The sequence below is a fragment of the Sceloporus occidentalis genome, unplaced genomic scaffold (genome assembly GCF_023333645.1).
Source record: "Sceloporus occidentalis isolate IW3139 unplaced genomic scaffold, rSceOcc1.0.p SCAF_362, whole genome shotgun sequence".
NCBI lineage: Eukaryota > Metazoa > Chordata > Lepidosauria > Squamata > Phrynosomatidae > Sceloporus > Sceloporus occidentalis.
In genome coordinates this window covers 444,221-461,543 of record NW_028317342.1, presented here as the reverse complement: position 1 = coordinate 461,543, position 17,323 = coordinate 444,221, and the positions used below count along the sequence as shown (strand labels likewise).

The following is a 17,323-nucleotide window of genomic DNA, read 5'->3' as shown; positions in this document are numbered from 1 at the left end:
GCTTTAATTCCCTGTGTAGGCGATTGCCCCGCTTGAATTGCACAGTCTGATATATCCCAACGCTGGCCTTGTTATAACTTAACTCTTCTTACCGGTTCGCCGGTGGCGAGAGCTTCCGTTGCCTTATTATGATAGTGATAATCTGTATTGCACTTTGCTGTTGGAAGTGCTGGCCTCCCTGAACTTCGGTTCTTACTTTTGTGTTAGCCGTACAGCACTTCCGTTTTATAAGATTTATTTTATACTCGATACGTTCTAAAGGGGTAATGGCTGTCTTCGAAGGGACACAAGCTGAAACGGAAAGTTTTTAACTGTGCGAGAGACCATATTAATAAACCAGACTGTGAAAAGTAACACATTTTTAACATGATTCTTAAATATTTAAGGCTCCCGCTGTAATCTAAGTCCATTTTGACTATCCTTGTGTACAACTGTTTTGTTGATGAGAAGGTACCAGCAATAAGGTAAACCTGATGGGCCTTGTAGTCTGGGATCTTGAAGCCTGCAACGTGTATTCCCTGCCAGCAAAAACCTAGTGTAATATACGGCACAATTACATGACGTTACAAAACCGAGGCAAACGGACATATCAAACTCTGGCTTTAGTTGGTAGACATTTATTTGTCATAAAATGTGTTAAAGAAGCATGCCTGTCACATTTTCATATTCAGTGCCTATTGGAGTCCGTTTTGCCTGGATGCCGATGCATTTTACGGCATACTTACCAATGCGGGCATTCATTAGTTATTGGAGTTAGAAATCAAGGCGGTCTTGTTTAACTCCTCCCCCAGCTGCCTCTAATGAAAGCAGGAAGCATTCTTAAGTACACTGCACATGCTCAGTAGCATTCCCATTCTAGTCAATAGGCGCTGAGCTGTCAATCACATGGATGCTATTTGAACTGGTTTCAGAAAGCATACAAGCATTACCAAAAAAACCGAAACATTCTAGGCTGAAGTGTTTATATTAATAGTTGGAGCATTCCCTTTCTTTTTCCCCCAAATCACCAGTTAAGATTTTTAACCCTGTTTTGTTAAATTTGTTACACTATTGCTTACAGCTGGCATATTGGCACATTAACCCATAACTTGACTGGGAACTCTAGAAATCAAATGATTGGTTTCCAAATGATGATTGGCTGACGTAAGTTAAGCCTTCTCTGTGAACATGTGTTCCTGCGCATGCGCTGAAGGATACTGCAAGGACACGATTCCAAAAGACGAGAGCTTAAATCTGTTCTGGCTCACAGCACGCGGCCGAGTCCCACCTGCCGCCATGTACATCATCATCCTCGTCCGGAGGTATATCGGGAACAATGGATATTTACATACATGCCCGTAGCCCAATAAGCTCCAATCAATGTTGGTTACAGTTGATGTTCGAATATCTTAAACCTCCTGTAATGTTGAAGTAAGGGGAACGCATTGTGCTGGTAATCGTGTGCTTTAATGATTTAATGTAAAGCTTTTACTTTATAGTTCTACCTGCAAACGCCTGAGAAATCCAACACGATCTCCTCCCTAATTTATTTGGTCTTTTTTATTTTTGTGTTTTGTAGACAAGCATACAAGGTTACATTTCACCCAAAGTAAGAATATCCATTGCAGCTGATAATGGAAACTATTTTCTTATGTTCTGTTTAACTTTCATTCCAGTTGTGTACATTTTATAAACTTTCATTTGTGGCATATTTGACACCCAATAAACCTGAAAAATTAAGATTTTTTGCACTTTGCTTTTGGCTTCTTGTCTTAAGGACATATATATATATACACACACACACGTATACATACCTCTTTATAGTCCAGAGCATTTGGATGTTTGACTTCACTCTCCGGCACAAGGATGTGTGATATCGAGCGAATGTAGCCCTGCATTGTCAACGTTTGGGACCCGCTGATCAGGCGGTCCCAAAGGTGGACAACTGTAAAGATGCAGCATTGCTCAACACATTTTGAAGCAGCTATATCTCATTTTGCTTTTTGGTGTAATAAGATACTTGATGGGAGCATATGCTGGTCAGCGAATGCATACGGAAGATGCAGACAACACCCCCCCCTACATTGTCAATCATGAGATGTCGAGTCTCTTATTAAAAATAAGTCAAACTACGGCAGGTAAATGGTACCAAAAAGATCAAAAGAAAAAACAAGTAAAGGAAACAGTTTGATTTGGTTTTTTTTAATTATTGATAGCTGGTTAGATCCAAACATGTTTGTTTGCTAGAAAGTTCTGTAGTAAACTATTTCTGAATACTAAACGGTTATCTTGTAGTTGTCATATAAATAAGCTTCTGTACCAGCACACTGAACGGGACGTTTCATCCAAAGAATTGGATCAGTAAGCAGGAGCGGAGCCTGGGACAGGGTTGGGGTGGAGAGTCCGATTTGCCACAGAATTTGAGCGGAGGACGCTGGGTCTTGGAAATCCCTTTGATTCCTATACGTTATGGCATCAATCGTGGTCTCTTTCCTCATCAAGGCCCTAAAGGAGACATTGCAATACCAAAGGAAACCCAGTGGGGGCGTGCTGTCCTCTTAATGAACAGTGTCCATTTGCTAATGTTCAATCGGCTTCTAAAAGGAAAATGCAAATGTTAATGCTTCTGTAGACAAAACTCTCTCTTCCATAGCTGGGTTAAGGTAACGAGGCAAAGCCACCCATTGCGTATACATCAGTGTATCATGACCATGGGAGAGAACATCCCCCTTAAAACAGGAGACTCCAGTGTCTCTGGGAGACCCCTGACCAATGAATACATATGAAAATACATTGTATACGATGTTAAAACAATCCACTGCATGGCAAATAGCTGGGGTGGGTTCTGCAGAATCCCCCCCCCCCCCCCAGCATCTTCAAGGGGGGCACTACACAAATTTAAGGGGACCTGTCAGTGATCATCTGTGCATATGATGGCTATAGAGTCCCCGTAAACGCTAGCATGTTCCATACACGCTAGTTCGTTTGAAGGATTGTTCATATAAAACACGCAGCGATCTCCTTATTACAGTTCCGCAGACGGAGGGAGACTTCCAAATGTCAAACGCGCCACTAGAAATGTGTGGGGCAGGCGCTCTAGATTTATGTAAATGGGGAGGTCTACTGAGTTTTACAGGTCAGATGTATTGAAACAATTGGGAAAGATCTTAGGAGATCTGAAAACATTTACAATGTAACAACTCAAGGTTTAGTTATAAGGTTCTTAGGTAAATCTGCTACTTTAGGACCGTAAAGGTTGGCTTGTAAGTGAATAACATACAATGCAGTTACTGTACTATCTTACCAAGCGGGATCCTGGATTGCTGGACTGTGTGCGTAGGGTCTGTAGTGGTTTTCTGGGCTTCTGGCTCCCGATGTACACTGCTTTTGGACACAAAGTCAGAGTTTCCTATCCGAGGGTCCGGCCTCTCAGTGCCTTCATCGGACGGATGATCACGGGTTGCCTCCGACACGGCCTGGTTTGCCGTCTCCTGCTTTTCTGCAAACCAGACCCTCACCTCATCAGGAGTCATTCCGGTCGTCTCGCAAAGACTCGCAAGGTCGTGATCAGAAACCTGGTGGTGCTGTTCATAATACTGCATAAGGGGATGGGGGGTGACAGTCTTAATACCCACAATGCCTTTGTAGCGTTCATACCACTTTAACTGTCCGTTCTTGAAAGAATACCTGCTGTCGCCAAACCAACGCACAATATCGGCCCGCGGCAGTCCCGTCTGCTCAGCTAAGTCATCGTACTCCTTGCTCGAAGGGGACTGAGTCTTAACAAAGGTTTGCTTCAGGAGATCCCTTTGCTGAGCAGTTTTTTTAATATGCGATCTGTTTTTTAAGGGGGTTGACGGTCTACTACTCCCATCACTGCCTACGCCATTATCATCAACTGGCGTCTCTACGTTTTCATTTGACTCCGTAACACGAAGATCCTTCAGGTTGATTTTGATCGGGTTTACCTTTCTTTCACTTGTTTGAGGATTATTATGTGCTGAGGGCTCGGGGACGTCCGATACCTTTATATAGTAACTCATGTTCTCCTCGTCCTCCTCCTCTTCCATATCCAGTTTCTTATGCTCTACGGCGAGCTTCTTGCGCTTGTCAGAGAACCAGCTGTCTATTTCACGTCTGGTCATTTTGGTCTCGCTCCTTAAACGATTCACTTCGTCTTCAGACGGAAAGTTACTTTGGAAGAAACTCCTTTCCAGAGCTTTGATTTGTTCCGGAGCTCTCTCTTTATATTTAGTAAGCGTAAAGTCAGGTGTCTGATTCCAAGACTGTCTCCTTGACGTATGCGACGGTGCGTGACTACCTAGAGCGAAATCAAGATCGGAATCCTTCATCAGCGAATACATTTCGGACGGACTGTCAATCATTCCATCGCTGCTGTCTGCGGCGTAGGACGACTTGTTGCGCCAGTGGTACCTCTTGTCGCTAAACCACTTCCTAACGTCCCTCGTGGTGAGTCCTGTTATTTTCGTCAATCTGTTGACCTCGGACGGCGTTGGAAACTGATTCCTGTAGAAGCTGTTCTTGAGGGCACCGAGTTGCTGTCTGGATTTTTTGCTCCTTGAAAAACTGAAGTCGTACAAACTTTGGGAAGGCAAACTGGGGGAGGTGGACGTGGTGGCTTCGGAAGCACCGGCATCCTTAGCAGCTGGCGAGGTTACTCTGGCCTGAGTTGTAGTGTGCTGGGTGGGAAGAGACGTCACGGTCAATGACACTGAAGAAGGAGATCCTCGAATCCCGTTAGTAATGATAGGTTGTGTGACAAGCAGACCACCGGTGCCTTGCGGCTGACCAACTATCTGACCGGGTAGAGCTGCCTGGATAAGGTGCTGAACGCCGTTGGCGTTTGCTACCAGCGGAGCGTTCAGAACGGTTATGGTTGGCTGAGGCATGGGTTGGGGGATAGACTGGATAACGGTGTTGAACATCTTTTTCCTCGAATCTTCTATTTCCTCGGGCGACCAGCTAATCCCTTGTTTCAGTCTCTGTGCCGTGAACCATATTTTTATTTGCTCCTCTGGGTACTTTGTCACCACCGTTAAATAGCACAGCTCGGCCTTCGTAGGGTAGGGGAACTTGTTGAAGGAGTTCTTCAGGAAGCTGTTGGAGTCCATGGATATATTATATGTTGGAATGCTGCTAAGAGGAATCATTACCTTTGGGAGAGACTTCGAGTTGGGAAGCTGGCTACTCTGGGAAGCACCTTGGGGCTTCTGGACAGTCGACTGTTTTGTCAAAACGGGTGCAATTATGGTTGGGATCTTAGGCTGCACCACTGGCTGTGAAGGGTTAATCGACACCAACTGGGTCACTCCAGCAGGGAGGACAGGAACCGTTCCCAAGATCGAGCCGTTTACAATCGGAGAGGCGTTTGCGATGCCCATTGAGGGTTTGCTCGCCGATACAGAGTGGTTTTTGGCTGCGAGATGATTTTTCTTCTCCACCTTCTCTGCTCCGGCGACAATTTTTTTCGCTTCCGCCTTGTTTTTCATGGTTTTCATTATAGGGGTTTTGGTGAACGTAATCTCCGAATAATCATCCGCCGACTGATTGAGTTCGCTGTCCGTCACGTCCCCGTCGTGTTTCCGATCGCTTACGCTCTGCTCTACCACCGTGTAGCTCTCGTGCTTGGCCACGGTCCACGTGAGCCCGGCGTCCCGCGGGTGACACTCCGTATTGTGAGCCTCCAGCTCCGTAGACTCGTTCACCAGGAAGCTGCACGCGATACAGACGTACGAGGGGTCGTCTCTGAAATCCAGGTGCTTCGTGTTCATGTGCTCCACAAACCTGCTCGTGTCTTGAGACCCGAAATTGCAGTATTTACAAAAGAATCTCTCCCCGTTGACGTTTTGATGTCCATTGGAACTCACTTCATTATGGCTGCTAATCAAAGCAGGCGCCTCCTGGGTTTCTTCTTCATCTGCTTCCTCTTTCAGTTCTTCAGCAATGTCTGCATCGCTTTCTAATGCTAGAGCCTTAGGAGGAATCATACAAGGCGTGGTGGCCTTCCTTTTGCTTGCCATGATTTCGCTTTATCTTGCTCACCGATTTCACACAGAAAGCGGAGCTTCGCGCAACCTAAAAACCCAGATTCCTGCTGGGCTGCGGAGCGTAAACGCATTCAATTACAGCATGATGTTCCAGTGAGCGCCAGCGTGGTCTCCTTCACATCTAGCGGAAAAACAAATAACCACCGTTAGATTTTTCTATCCCCTTCTAGCACGAAAGAGCGTTTAAAGGGAAAGCGGAAGCGTGTGGGTGCGTAATTACCTTGGTGTGTCTGGGGGAGAGTTTTTCCATCGCTGGTCATTCCGGAGCGATCTGATCTGCTGATACATATTAAAAATCAGATATTAGTAAGGAGAAGCAGACTGGGGGGTCTTTAAAGAGGGTCTCAGGCGATACCTACACACAGTGCAACTAAAATAGTCCCTAACAGGACTTTTAATCAACTAAGTTTATAGAAGCTGAGATCTTCAGTAGAAGTGGTGGAAAACTAGGACATCTACCCCGTTTCCATCGGTGGGGCTTATTATGCGATGAGCATTCTGGAAAGAGATCAAACCTTGAATTTATTTCCTGTACCAATTCGAGGATATATGACAAAATTTTGAAAGGCGCACGGAAATTATTCCCTCGCCCCTAAAATACAGGAAATAAAATTAAAAATGATATATAATCATTAGAAAGATAAAACATATCACAGCGATAAACAGAGAATGCCAGAAATACCTAAATAAAGTAAAGCTTCCAAACAGCAGGGCGACAGTCGATATTTCAATAATTACTACAAAGCCAACCAGCAACGCATCAGCATTATGATCGGCGAGTATAAAGTAATTAACCGTTTAGAATCCCGCTTCATTCGCAGGTGGTCGTGTGCCTTTAACACAGCGTACCTAGAGCGACACAAGGGGTTAAATCCCGGTGACTGGTACGGAAATGGGTGCGTTGCCAGGCCGAGCAATCTTTAGCCCGGCAGAGTGGTCACTAAAGCTAAAATAAGTCTAAAGTTCGTTTTCGGTTTAACCCTTAGGTGCGCAGAGCCAGCTGCGGATCATACAGAGCTGTAAGCCCCATCTTTTACTCACAGGCTTCCCCTGCCGGCCCCTGGCGTGACCCGCGGCTACCTACGCAAAGGGCCGAGCTGGCCCCTTATAGAATAATGCGAGCAGGGAAACAACGGGTTAAAAAACAACATACGTATTTCTGCTTTATTACAGCAGATCCGTCCCCGAATATTTCATGATTCAGTTTAAACAAGCTGAATAAAACCATGTATGAAAAAGGTGGACATAACTGGAGCGGCGGGCTTACTTCTAGTTGTCAGGGTAGGCATGATTATTCCTCCCCTTATTTGTGGTATTCCCTCAGCCCTTTTGGTGGCAGCCGATTATTCTGAAAGCCTTTGTCGTAGTGGGGGAGGAAAAAGGAAGTAACACCCGGACAGGAAGTTATTAGAGGTGTTAAAGCTTTGCCACAGATCTCAACCACGGCTTTACCAGCGCCATTTATTTCTCTATACGTTCAATTGCATGCGGTGCAATAAGGAACTGCTCGGTAACCACCCCCCCCCCCCCGGCTTAACGGAGACCTTTTAGACTCGCGCATGCTTTTCAGGCACCGCAGGGTCCTCACCGCTTGCGTTTCCATAAACGTTTCGCCCGTGGACAGCGTAGCCGTGACAACCCGCTTCCCCTCTGTCTATGTCAGCGATATTCCTCATCCCTATAGTGCTGGGGAACCCTAAAGCAAGGACTCCATTAGGGACCGGGAGATAAACGCACGCTGGACCGCGACACGAATAACGGGATTTACTAAAATCAGATACATTATTTGGGGTATTTTGCGTTAAAAGGGTTACCCGATACCCCCACGAAAATGTACAGGGGGCCGCACATTTATCATATACGTTAAAGCGCATGCGCTGGCTGGAGGGTCCGTCTAGCTAGAATCCAACAAATGCAACAATTTAGAGATTTTAGTTACTTTTTTTTTTTGCTTATTTATACATAAAAATAAAGCTTAATATACATATTTATCGTTTACTTCGTGAGGCTGATAAATAAATAAATAAATGTCTATCCCTGGCTGATCCCAGATTTAACACAACAAGGAGTCCGGCTCCGAGGCGGCCCCCCCACGAGGTCAACGAGTGGAAAAACACGACTTCCACTTATTGGGCTGAGAAGAAAAATAAAAATGAAAAAATAAAATAGAGGGGAAAATGCCCCGGAATCTGCACGATAGCCGCTCAGTGTGCGCCTTCACCCCCAACAAGGAATAAATGAATATATTACGCTAGAAACCGGCCAGCGCCGGCGGCTACAAATGACCCGGTGTTTGTTTATGATGCAACCGCCGTCACATGATGTAAAAGCTATTGGTTCAGCAGCAGGACACTCGGGTCTGGTAGTTACCCCGCGCCGGGACACAGCGCTAGAAACGCGGAGCGTGGGATCCTCCAGACTAAGCGTGGCACGGAACCCCAAACACCATCACACCTACTCCCATCACTACTTTCTAACCTTAAACGCCGCGATCACCCAACCCATCAATGAACCCCACGCTCCTCGCGGCACTCGGCCAAGAGATCAGGCACCATTTAGTCGGCTGCCAACGAGAGGACCCCATACAGGGACAGGGTCTTATCTCCTATACCATGGGGGTCTCCCAAATATCTATGACCTCTACAGCCAGAAGAACCTGCTGCTTGGAAAGTTCCGCATCCTATTAAATATTAACAGAGGTTTATTGCATTCAAAAGTAAATGTGGCCCCTGAGTCGGGCTCACAGGATCCATCTGAGTGGTTGTGTGATACGGGGGTTAGCGTGTCCCTCGATGCGGGTTACTGATCACACGCTACGTGACCCTGCATGGACACCACCAAACAACCACCGGGTCCCTCTAGTCCCCAACACGAACGCGCAGGAATTATTTTATTCAAAATAAATAAAAGAGGTCTCCACACGTTTAGAAGCCTCGGTGGGCAAAGCGTCATCGTCACGAGAAACCACAAGCCAGCCGTGTGACTTCCTTACAGAGAGGGGTTTATTCCGCAGCGCTGAGACCGGCCCGGCTCAAAGGAGCTTACAATCTAGAGGATATAGAATTGGACCATACCAAATGATAGCTTTATAGGGGTTAATACACCCAAAGGAGACCTGGTAGCCCTGAAAGCTTGCAATCTATTACACTTTAGGGTATGATCCTCAACTCCTCAGCCTCCCTCTGACACAGATCTGGGCTGAGCCCTGCACCGTGTATCTGCAATAACCGGCAATCAGCGTTTACGTGGCTGATGGGGACCCAACCTTAACTGCCCCCTCCAGACACCAAACTAACAATCCTTCGCAGGGTTAATCTGAAAACACAGCAGAAACCTTTCAAAGTCTTTTGAATGTCTATGGCAACAGCCTATCAGTGCCTGGTTTCATGCCCCCCCCCCCCCCCCCCAAGACAATTAGAGGAAGGATTCTGGGAAGGGTTTGGGGTTCCAGCAGCGGGAACAATGTTTCTAACGGGGCATTTAGTTACTGCAGTAATAAATTCGGCATCGATAACCGGCAGAGGTCTTAAGGACCTTCAGAATGGAAATATAAACACCGCCGGTCAAAAGTTTGGGGTCACTTAGAAATTGTTTTTGGAAGAAATGCACGTTCTGTCCATTAAAATAACATGAAATGGATCAGAAATCCAGCGCAGACGGGGTTAATGTTATAAATGACTATTATAGCTGGAAACGGCTGATTTTTAATGGAATCTCTTCATAGGCGTACAGAGGCCCTTTATCACTCCCATCACTCCTGTGTCCCAATGGCCCTTTATCACTCCTGTGTTCCAATGGCCCTTTATCACTCCCATCACTCCTGTGTTCCAATGGCCCTTTATCACTCCCATCACTCCTGTGTTCCAATGGCCCTTTATCACTCCCATCACTCCTGTGTTCCAATGGCCCTTTATCACTCCCATCACTCCTGTGTTCCAATGGCCCTTTATCACTCCCATCACTCCTGTGTTCCAATGGCCCTTTATCACTCCCATCACTCCTGTGTTCCAATGGCCCTTTATCACTCCCATCACTCCTGTGTCCCTCCCGTCACTGATATCGTTAGAAACTTTTTTTTGTAATTATGTTACAGCCAGAAACGTCCTTATTTTCCATGAAAACAGCCAAGTGACCCCAAACGTTAGACCGCTGGTGATTATCGACGTGAAATATTTTTGTTATTAGAGGCTGAGATTTTAAAAGGTTTACAAAAACACACAGAAGGCGTTTCCCATCAGGGACCCCAAACCCGCACAGAAGGGGAGGAAAAAGTCAGCGCGGGGGATCGGATTACTGCAGGAGAGAGAGCAGCGAGAAGTGAAGCGTGGAAAATCGGAGCCACAATCAGCCAGACGCCCAGAAGAGCGCGAAGCGGAACAGATTGGAACTGGCGGCACCGGCCGTCTCCGCACCCGAGAGGGGAGCGTGTGCTAACGAGCGCGCACACGCGTGTACCAGTCTACGGGCCGAATGACGGCGGATAAGAACCATAGTCTTTATACCACCGAGACTCTACCAAACCCAGAGAGAATTCTACAGGGGAGGAAAAAAAAAGAGCGCTAAATGTACGCACCCTTTGTTCTATTAAACGGATGCGACGGCACAGCCCCCGACTCCTACAACCCTTCGAAGCGGCGCTAAAACGGTTAAAAAAAAAAAACTGTCCATGTGACGCGTTTGGCATAAGGCATGGAAAGTTGCAGAGCACCGCCGCGCAGGCAGATCCCAGCCCCCACCCAGCGACTCGCACAGCGGCACCGAGGAATCCGACGGCAGATCGGCCCCATTCGGCCCGTCTAGCCCGCCCGTTTTTCCTGCTGTGAAGACCCTAATCAGTCGTTGGTCTCGTTTTAGATTCAGGAGCCGTATGCCTATCCCACGCATGTTTAAATTCCCTCACTGTATTAGTCTCTACCACTTCTGCTGGAAAGCTGTTCCACTTATCTACCAACCTTCTCTGTAAAATAACGAAAAGCCTTAACATATAAAACGTATAACCATTGTTTTCTGGATTGTTATTATTTTCATCATCACGTAAACAGAACAGCTCGGAAAGCGCTAGAACCATAATGTAGACCCTTAAACGGGAAACCCCCCCCCCCCATCTGTCCCAATCCCGAGTGTTTTTGGATAATGAGGTTTTCAGGCAGCTGCATATCAGCTATTTGTTCTCGCTCTGTTATCTGAGCCCAACGTATCTGCGGGAAACCGTGTCTGGCTGCGTCATTAAGACCGAGCCGTTCTATTGGCTAACGAATGTCTATAGAGGAACGGACTTCATTAGCATTGCCATAAAGCATCAGCTCAGTGTGGGAAGTCGCTCAAAATATTGTACGACAACAATGGCGGCCTCCAGGTCTGCAGACAAAGGGGCAAAATAAAGATTTGCTTTAATCCAGACCGACATTAGCGTACATCGCGCCAACTGTAGGGGGGCCACCGCCGTACACCGCGCCAAGGGGGGGGCCACCGCCGTACACCGCGCCGCCCAGGGGGGGCAGCTATTACACCCAATAACATCTTAGCGTTTGTCATTAACACGGAAAGTGTAAATAACATATAAATAAACACGGCCCGTCAGACAACACGCAGACAACTGTGCAAACGGCAGCGACGGCCGCAGGACAGACGATCCTGCCGGAGATCAAAACACAATATTAACCCCAGGCACGGTTCCGTGGTAACCAATTAATAACGTTAATCACATTAATAGCGAAATAGATTAACTGCTACCAGCGCTCGTTACATTTCCCCGCACGAACATTCACAATCTGCAAAGCCTCAGCGACCTCCCGCACGTTCGCTCCGGTACTTGGTCTATCGGTACAGAGTCTCCGCCATTACCGCAAACGGAAACAGTCCGTACATCAACGCCCTCCTGCTGCCGCTCAGACACTCAATCAGCCATACTCTGACGACGACTCCCATCAGGCTCAGCCAGCAAATGTCACCGCATGATTCAGAGTCCTGGATATAAGTTTCCACTAATGCTACCTCATCGGTGTGTATGGGGTTAATAGAAGCAATTTTAACAGTATGCTGCACAGCATGATGGGAGTTGCTGGAAGGCAAGGTTTGCCTACCTAAGGTAAAGGGGGGCTCCCTCCCATAGAAAGGGGTGAACAGCACCCACCCAAACAGATTGCGCAGCATGATGGGAGTTGCAGCATGATGGGAGTTGCAGCATAACAGCCACAGGACAAAGTTTAGCAAGTGGGGGTCTCTCCGTAACAGGGGAGTTATCTACATCCACTGAGTTTATCAGGAACACCCCCAGGGTAATAAACCGTAACCCCAAGCTGGGTGTGCGTCTGTCCCCGGGCACAGCACGGCGGCTCTCTCACTCCAATGAACTCCAATGTAAGTATCCCCCCCAGCATACGCACTGGCACCTCCGCCAACCACCCGCCTTTACGCATCACTTTGCCCGCACTCACCGCTTCCCAGGGGTACCATTCGCCCTGCACCCCAGATCTCGCCAATCTCAGGCCCCGGGAGGAGGCGGAGCTGCAGGCACTCGACTATGAGAATGAAGCACGCAGATTGGCTGCCTATGAACCATGTGACCTTTCCTTAACTGGGCAGGGTAAACTCAAACCGGCGCCAACCGCTGCTTGGGAAACAAGAACATGTGACCTTTAATGGGCGGAATAAAAAAATAGACACGCCTTATCGAAAGTCGCATGCGTATAACTCTCAGCTACGCAGTCCCTTTTTTCTTCAATATGCTTTATTTACACATACATCAAACAGAAGCAACAGCTGGCCTGATGGATGATATTATTATTATAGCACCACCATATTGTGCAGCCCTGTCGGGTCTATCAGATTATGATACTTGAACATAGATACCATCGCCAATGGCAACGGAGTATACTTGCCAACATTGTTTTGTACTCTCGGGGAAGAAAGTGCAAAGAATGTCATTGTCACATCACACCGCTCACATGATGACATGGCATTGTTATGCGGCACCTATGTTACAGAATTCACAACACTCTACCCCAATATGTCCTGTCCCTTCACAATGGACAAGTCCCCAAGAGAACATATGAAGTCCTCTTTGTTCTGCCCACTATGTGCATGCTCAATTACTGTTGGGCCACAAACCTGACATTGTGCACAAGCACTGTATGGCAGTAATGTAGTGGGCACTGCTGCCTTCTCCTCCGTGGTCAGTATCCCAAGTACGATATCCATACCTGGGAACTTGTGGGCTCCGGCTACTTGGAGCCTACCCTTGCGGGACGAGGCCAATATTGCCCACTGACATTACAGGAAACACCCCCATTTAAATGAGGAATGGGACATGTCAAGACCCCGCAAACTGAAGTGGCGCATCCTAGGTATGACAATATCGAGTCATATCTTGGTGCAGTGCCTATTAATGAAGTCTACAGAGGCTCTTCTGAGCCAGCACAACCTCCATAGCGTAAACAGGCCGTTTGGTGATCTGTCTTGCAACCGTTCCTTTGTGCAGTGGGACACCCAGGGCCGGATCACCCGAGAGGGGTTTTGTACCGGGGGCATTGCCGCTCCCCTGGACAAGACAGCTAGGATTTCTGCTAACTGTATTCCAAAGTGATACATGATGCATCCAACAGTTAACATATCCCTAAACACTAGTAGGATCCATGATCCATGAAGCAGGGTTTCTCCATGACTGAGATTGAGGGAATTCACTATTTGTAGTTTGGCGTAATCTACTACACAAGCTTCCTTGCTGTGAAAATTAGAAGGGCTCGGTCTTAGTCACACATCTCGACATTCTGACTAATCAAAGTCTATGGAGGAACAGACTAATGAGCATTGCCGTAAAGCATCAGCTTAGTGTGGTAGAGCAGGGAAAGTCACCTAAAATATCATATGATTCTCAACAATGGCGGCCTAAGGGTATGAAGATTGATGGGAGTTTTTGGGGACAAAATTTATTTTTTTTTCATAGGACTTCCTCTCTATCCAATTTTAATGAAAAATACACAGATTTCTACTACTTTATTCTGACAGGGTCATGTCTGCAGGACAAAGATATCCAACACTCAAATACGTCACAACCGAACAGGAACCAATTCCGCCAGAAGCCTGAAACCAGAATGATGTGACGTGTATTATACGAGCGTCGCTTCAGGCGCGTCATTTCCGGGGCACGGCTTAGCAGGGACCCGTCATCTCTGAAACCTTCTGATCCCTGGAATCCTTTCACACTGCGACCCTCGAACCCGGCCCCTTTTTAAGGGGGTCTTAGGAGTTGTCTTTCCTCGGTGTTTTGCCCCAGTCCCCGGAGAATGAGCACCGCCAAACGGAAAGACGAGCACCCCGTGTCCAACGGAGGAGTAAAGGTTAAGCAGTCTGTGTGGAGCAAAGCCCTGCGTGGGGATGCGGCGTGGGAAGACAAGGTAACAGCACTCCATGCAGGGCGCAGGGGATTGTGGGAGTTTACACATAGCACCTTTGGAAAGCAGCACTATATATATATATATAGTAATTTCTATATAATTATATTTTAGTAATTGCTATAATTTATATATTATATTTTATTTATATAATAATTTATAGTGTGTGTGTATATATATATATATATATATATATATATATATATATATATATATATATAGTAACTTCTATATAATTATATTTTAGTAATTGCTATAATTTATATATTTTTATATTTTATTTATATAATAATTTATAGTGTGTGTGTATATATATATATTTGCACGATTGTGTTTATTTAGTGGAATTGAATTGCGCAATTTAACAAATTGTCTGTTCTTTCCCAATTTTATTGAACTTTTTGCGATAATCTGCTATCCCCAGGCCTGTTCCTCCGCAGGAGAATAAATTGGGCTAAAGTACAAAACCAACACAAATTATACTAATATAGGATATATATTTTAATATCTAATCCATTTTCCTCTGGTTTGGAATATCCTTCATTTAAGGTGAACCTTGGATCATTCATGGAGGTTATACGGAACAACGTATCCATATAGAGAAATCTATAAGTAAACTGCCAATGTGCTACATTCTATATAATGCTGTAAATATATTGGTGCCGGTGCCTATTTTCAGGCTATTTATTATCGGTTTCCATGGTGTCCGCCTATAAAGTCCCCTCCGGTGGACGCTGATGTTTGAGTAGAGGTTCCGCTGTTCTTGTTTTAGCGTCGGCCGATTCTCGCACAGATGGAGCCTCGCCGGAGCTTCTTAACGGATTATTCTGGTCCGGAATGCTGACTCCGCGTGTTTAGTCAGCCTGGTAAAAGCTGCAAAAGGCGTAGACCAGAATGTTTGGCTCCCCACTGATTTGTCCAATGTATAAATACATAAAAAAAAAAAAAAAAAAGACATGTGTGTGTAATATATAATGATGGGGGGGCACCGGCCCGGGACCTGCAAATAGCGATTGATTTCATTAGGGGTCCATTCATTGTAAAATATGTGCTGCGTGGTGAGTAATGAGTTCTCTGGTCTCGGCTCTTTATGATTCGAGCGACCAGTCCCTGCCGTTACACCCCACGCTGCACGCATCCTTTCTCCCCTTTTCTTCTCTCATCTGGCTGTATTTTTTTTTTTTCTTTGCTTTTGTGCAAATCCCGTTCTTACGGCCATTTGTCTCAACGTTCACAGGATGAATTTCTGGATGTGATCTACTGGATCCGCCAGATCTTGGCCATCATTTTGGGAGTGATATGGGGTATTGTACCACTGAAGGGTTTCGTGGGAATAGCAATGTAAGTATTCTCAAAGCCGACATATTTACTTTTATATGATGCAAATCAAAATAAAGGCTACCTGTATAAGATGCGTCCAGAACAAGAAGTCACCATAAAAATCTGCATACATATTCTGTGGGTTATTATTTTGTTTATAGATGGCAGCAGATCCTTACGGCTATTATAATATACAAGATCATTAAAAGTAACCATATACATGAATAAACGTAAGACATCCTCGTGCCAACAGAGAAGGAGGGGATGTGAGCTCACAATCTATTGGGTTCTAAATGTAATAGAACGTTGCATAGTTAAGGGACTAGAAAGGTGTTGGCCGCAGGCCCTTAATCTATTAAATATTATTAAATCATTGTGTTTTAGTCTATATATTTTATGGGTTTTCGCAGATCCCTGTGCATCGCTTCATCATTCCATGCAGCTAATACAATATCACTATCTCTAGTGGGAAGTGGTGCGTTGAACAGAAGTAAATTATGTATATGGTTCTTTATATATTGTGCTTGTCCACTGCGGAATATTTGATCCTTTTATTACTAAGGTCACAGTAGTCCATTTAATATGGAGATGATTTTTTCTTTTCAGTGGGGGGAAAGATATTTACTGTTTTAACCCTTCTGTCTTGCAGATTTTGCGCGCTGAACGCCGGCCTTCTGTACCTGTATTTTAGCAGCTTCCAGCAGGTCGACGAAGAGGAATATGGTGGGACGTGGGAGCTTACAAAAGAAGGGTTTATGACATCGTTTGCGCTATTCCTGGTAGGTTTTATTATGCTTTTCTGTTAGGGCAACGGGCTTCTTTATAAAATACTGATCATGTAGCTGTTTTCATAAAAGGAGAATTTATATACTGTTACGAGAATAACACAGAGAATACGGGAGAATAAAGGATAGTAGAGAGAAACATTTTTCTTCTCCCCTCCTGGTCACTCAAAGCGTCTTATTCCGCGTCCACTAGATGGCGCTGCGGTGGTAATTTTTACATCAACTCGCACACTTGATTGTAGTTTTTCTCCTTGCCTTAAAGAAATGAAACCTCTGAGAAGTTCCCTCTACGCCGTATTGGGCTGCCACTCACCGCATGAAGAGAGTATCCTTGTCTATACAACACCTGCGGTGCAAAAAACCCTGTCTTTATTAAATATGTGCATCGTATATCACTGAATTGAATTTAGTTGCTAAATTGGGGGTTTTTTTGTTTTTGTTTTTTTAACCGATTCAATTGTTCAAAGGTTTTCTAATTCAGTTAACCCAATTGACACGTTGTGTGTATATATAGCTGCTCTCTTTGTATAATCATTTTATATTACGGCATTTTTTTTCTATAATCGGTAAGAATGTTTGTTTTTCTCCTTTCTTGCAGGTGGTCTGGGTCATTTTCTATACAGCAATTCATTTTGATTGACAGTGAGTTTTATTCCTCCTTCGCCAAACCTTGTCCAACAAATTTTTCTTCAAGGAACCATGCCATTTATTTTTTTATTTTTTTTTTAATTACAAGCAAATCAAGGCATATAACAGACATTATTGAGGAGATTCTGCT

At 45.4% G+C, this 17,323-nt stretch overlaps 1 protein-coding gene and 1 pseudogene across 1 annotated transcript; one reads left to right on the top strand and one right to left on the bottom strand.

The window, feature by feature from the left end:
* Positions 1-3,266: 3,266 nt before the first annotated feature.
* Positions 3,267-6,020, bottom strand: LOC149273640 (zinc fingers and homeoboxes protein 3 pseudogene; annotated as a pseudogene).
* Positions 6,021-14,332: 8,312 nt separating this feature from the next.
* Positions 14,333-17,185, top strand: LOC149273639 (GEL complex subunit OPTI-like). The gene is made up of 4 exons (XM_089506083.1): positions 14,333-14,443; positions 15,678-15,781; positions 16,410-16,539; positions 17,144-17,185. Exons 1-4 carry the CDS (start codon positions 14,333-14,335, stop codon positions 17,183-17,185), a joined length of 387 nt encoding a protein of 128 aa, XP_089362209.1.
* Positions 17,186-17,323: the final 138 nt, after the last annotated feature.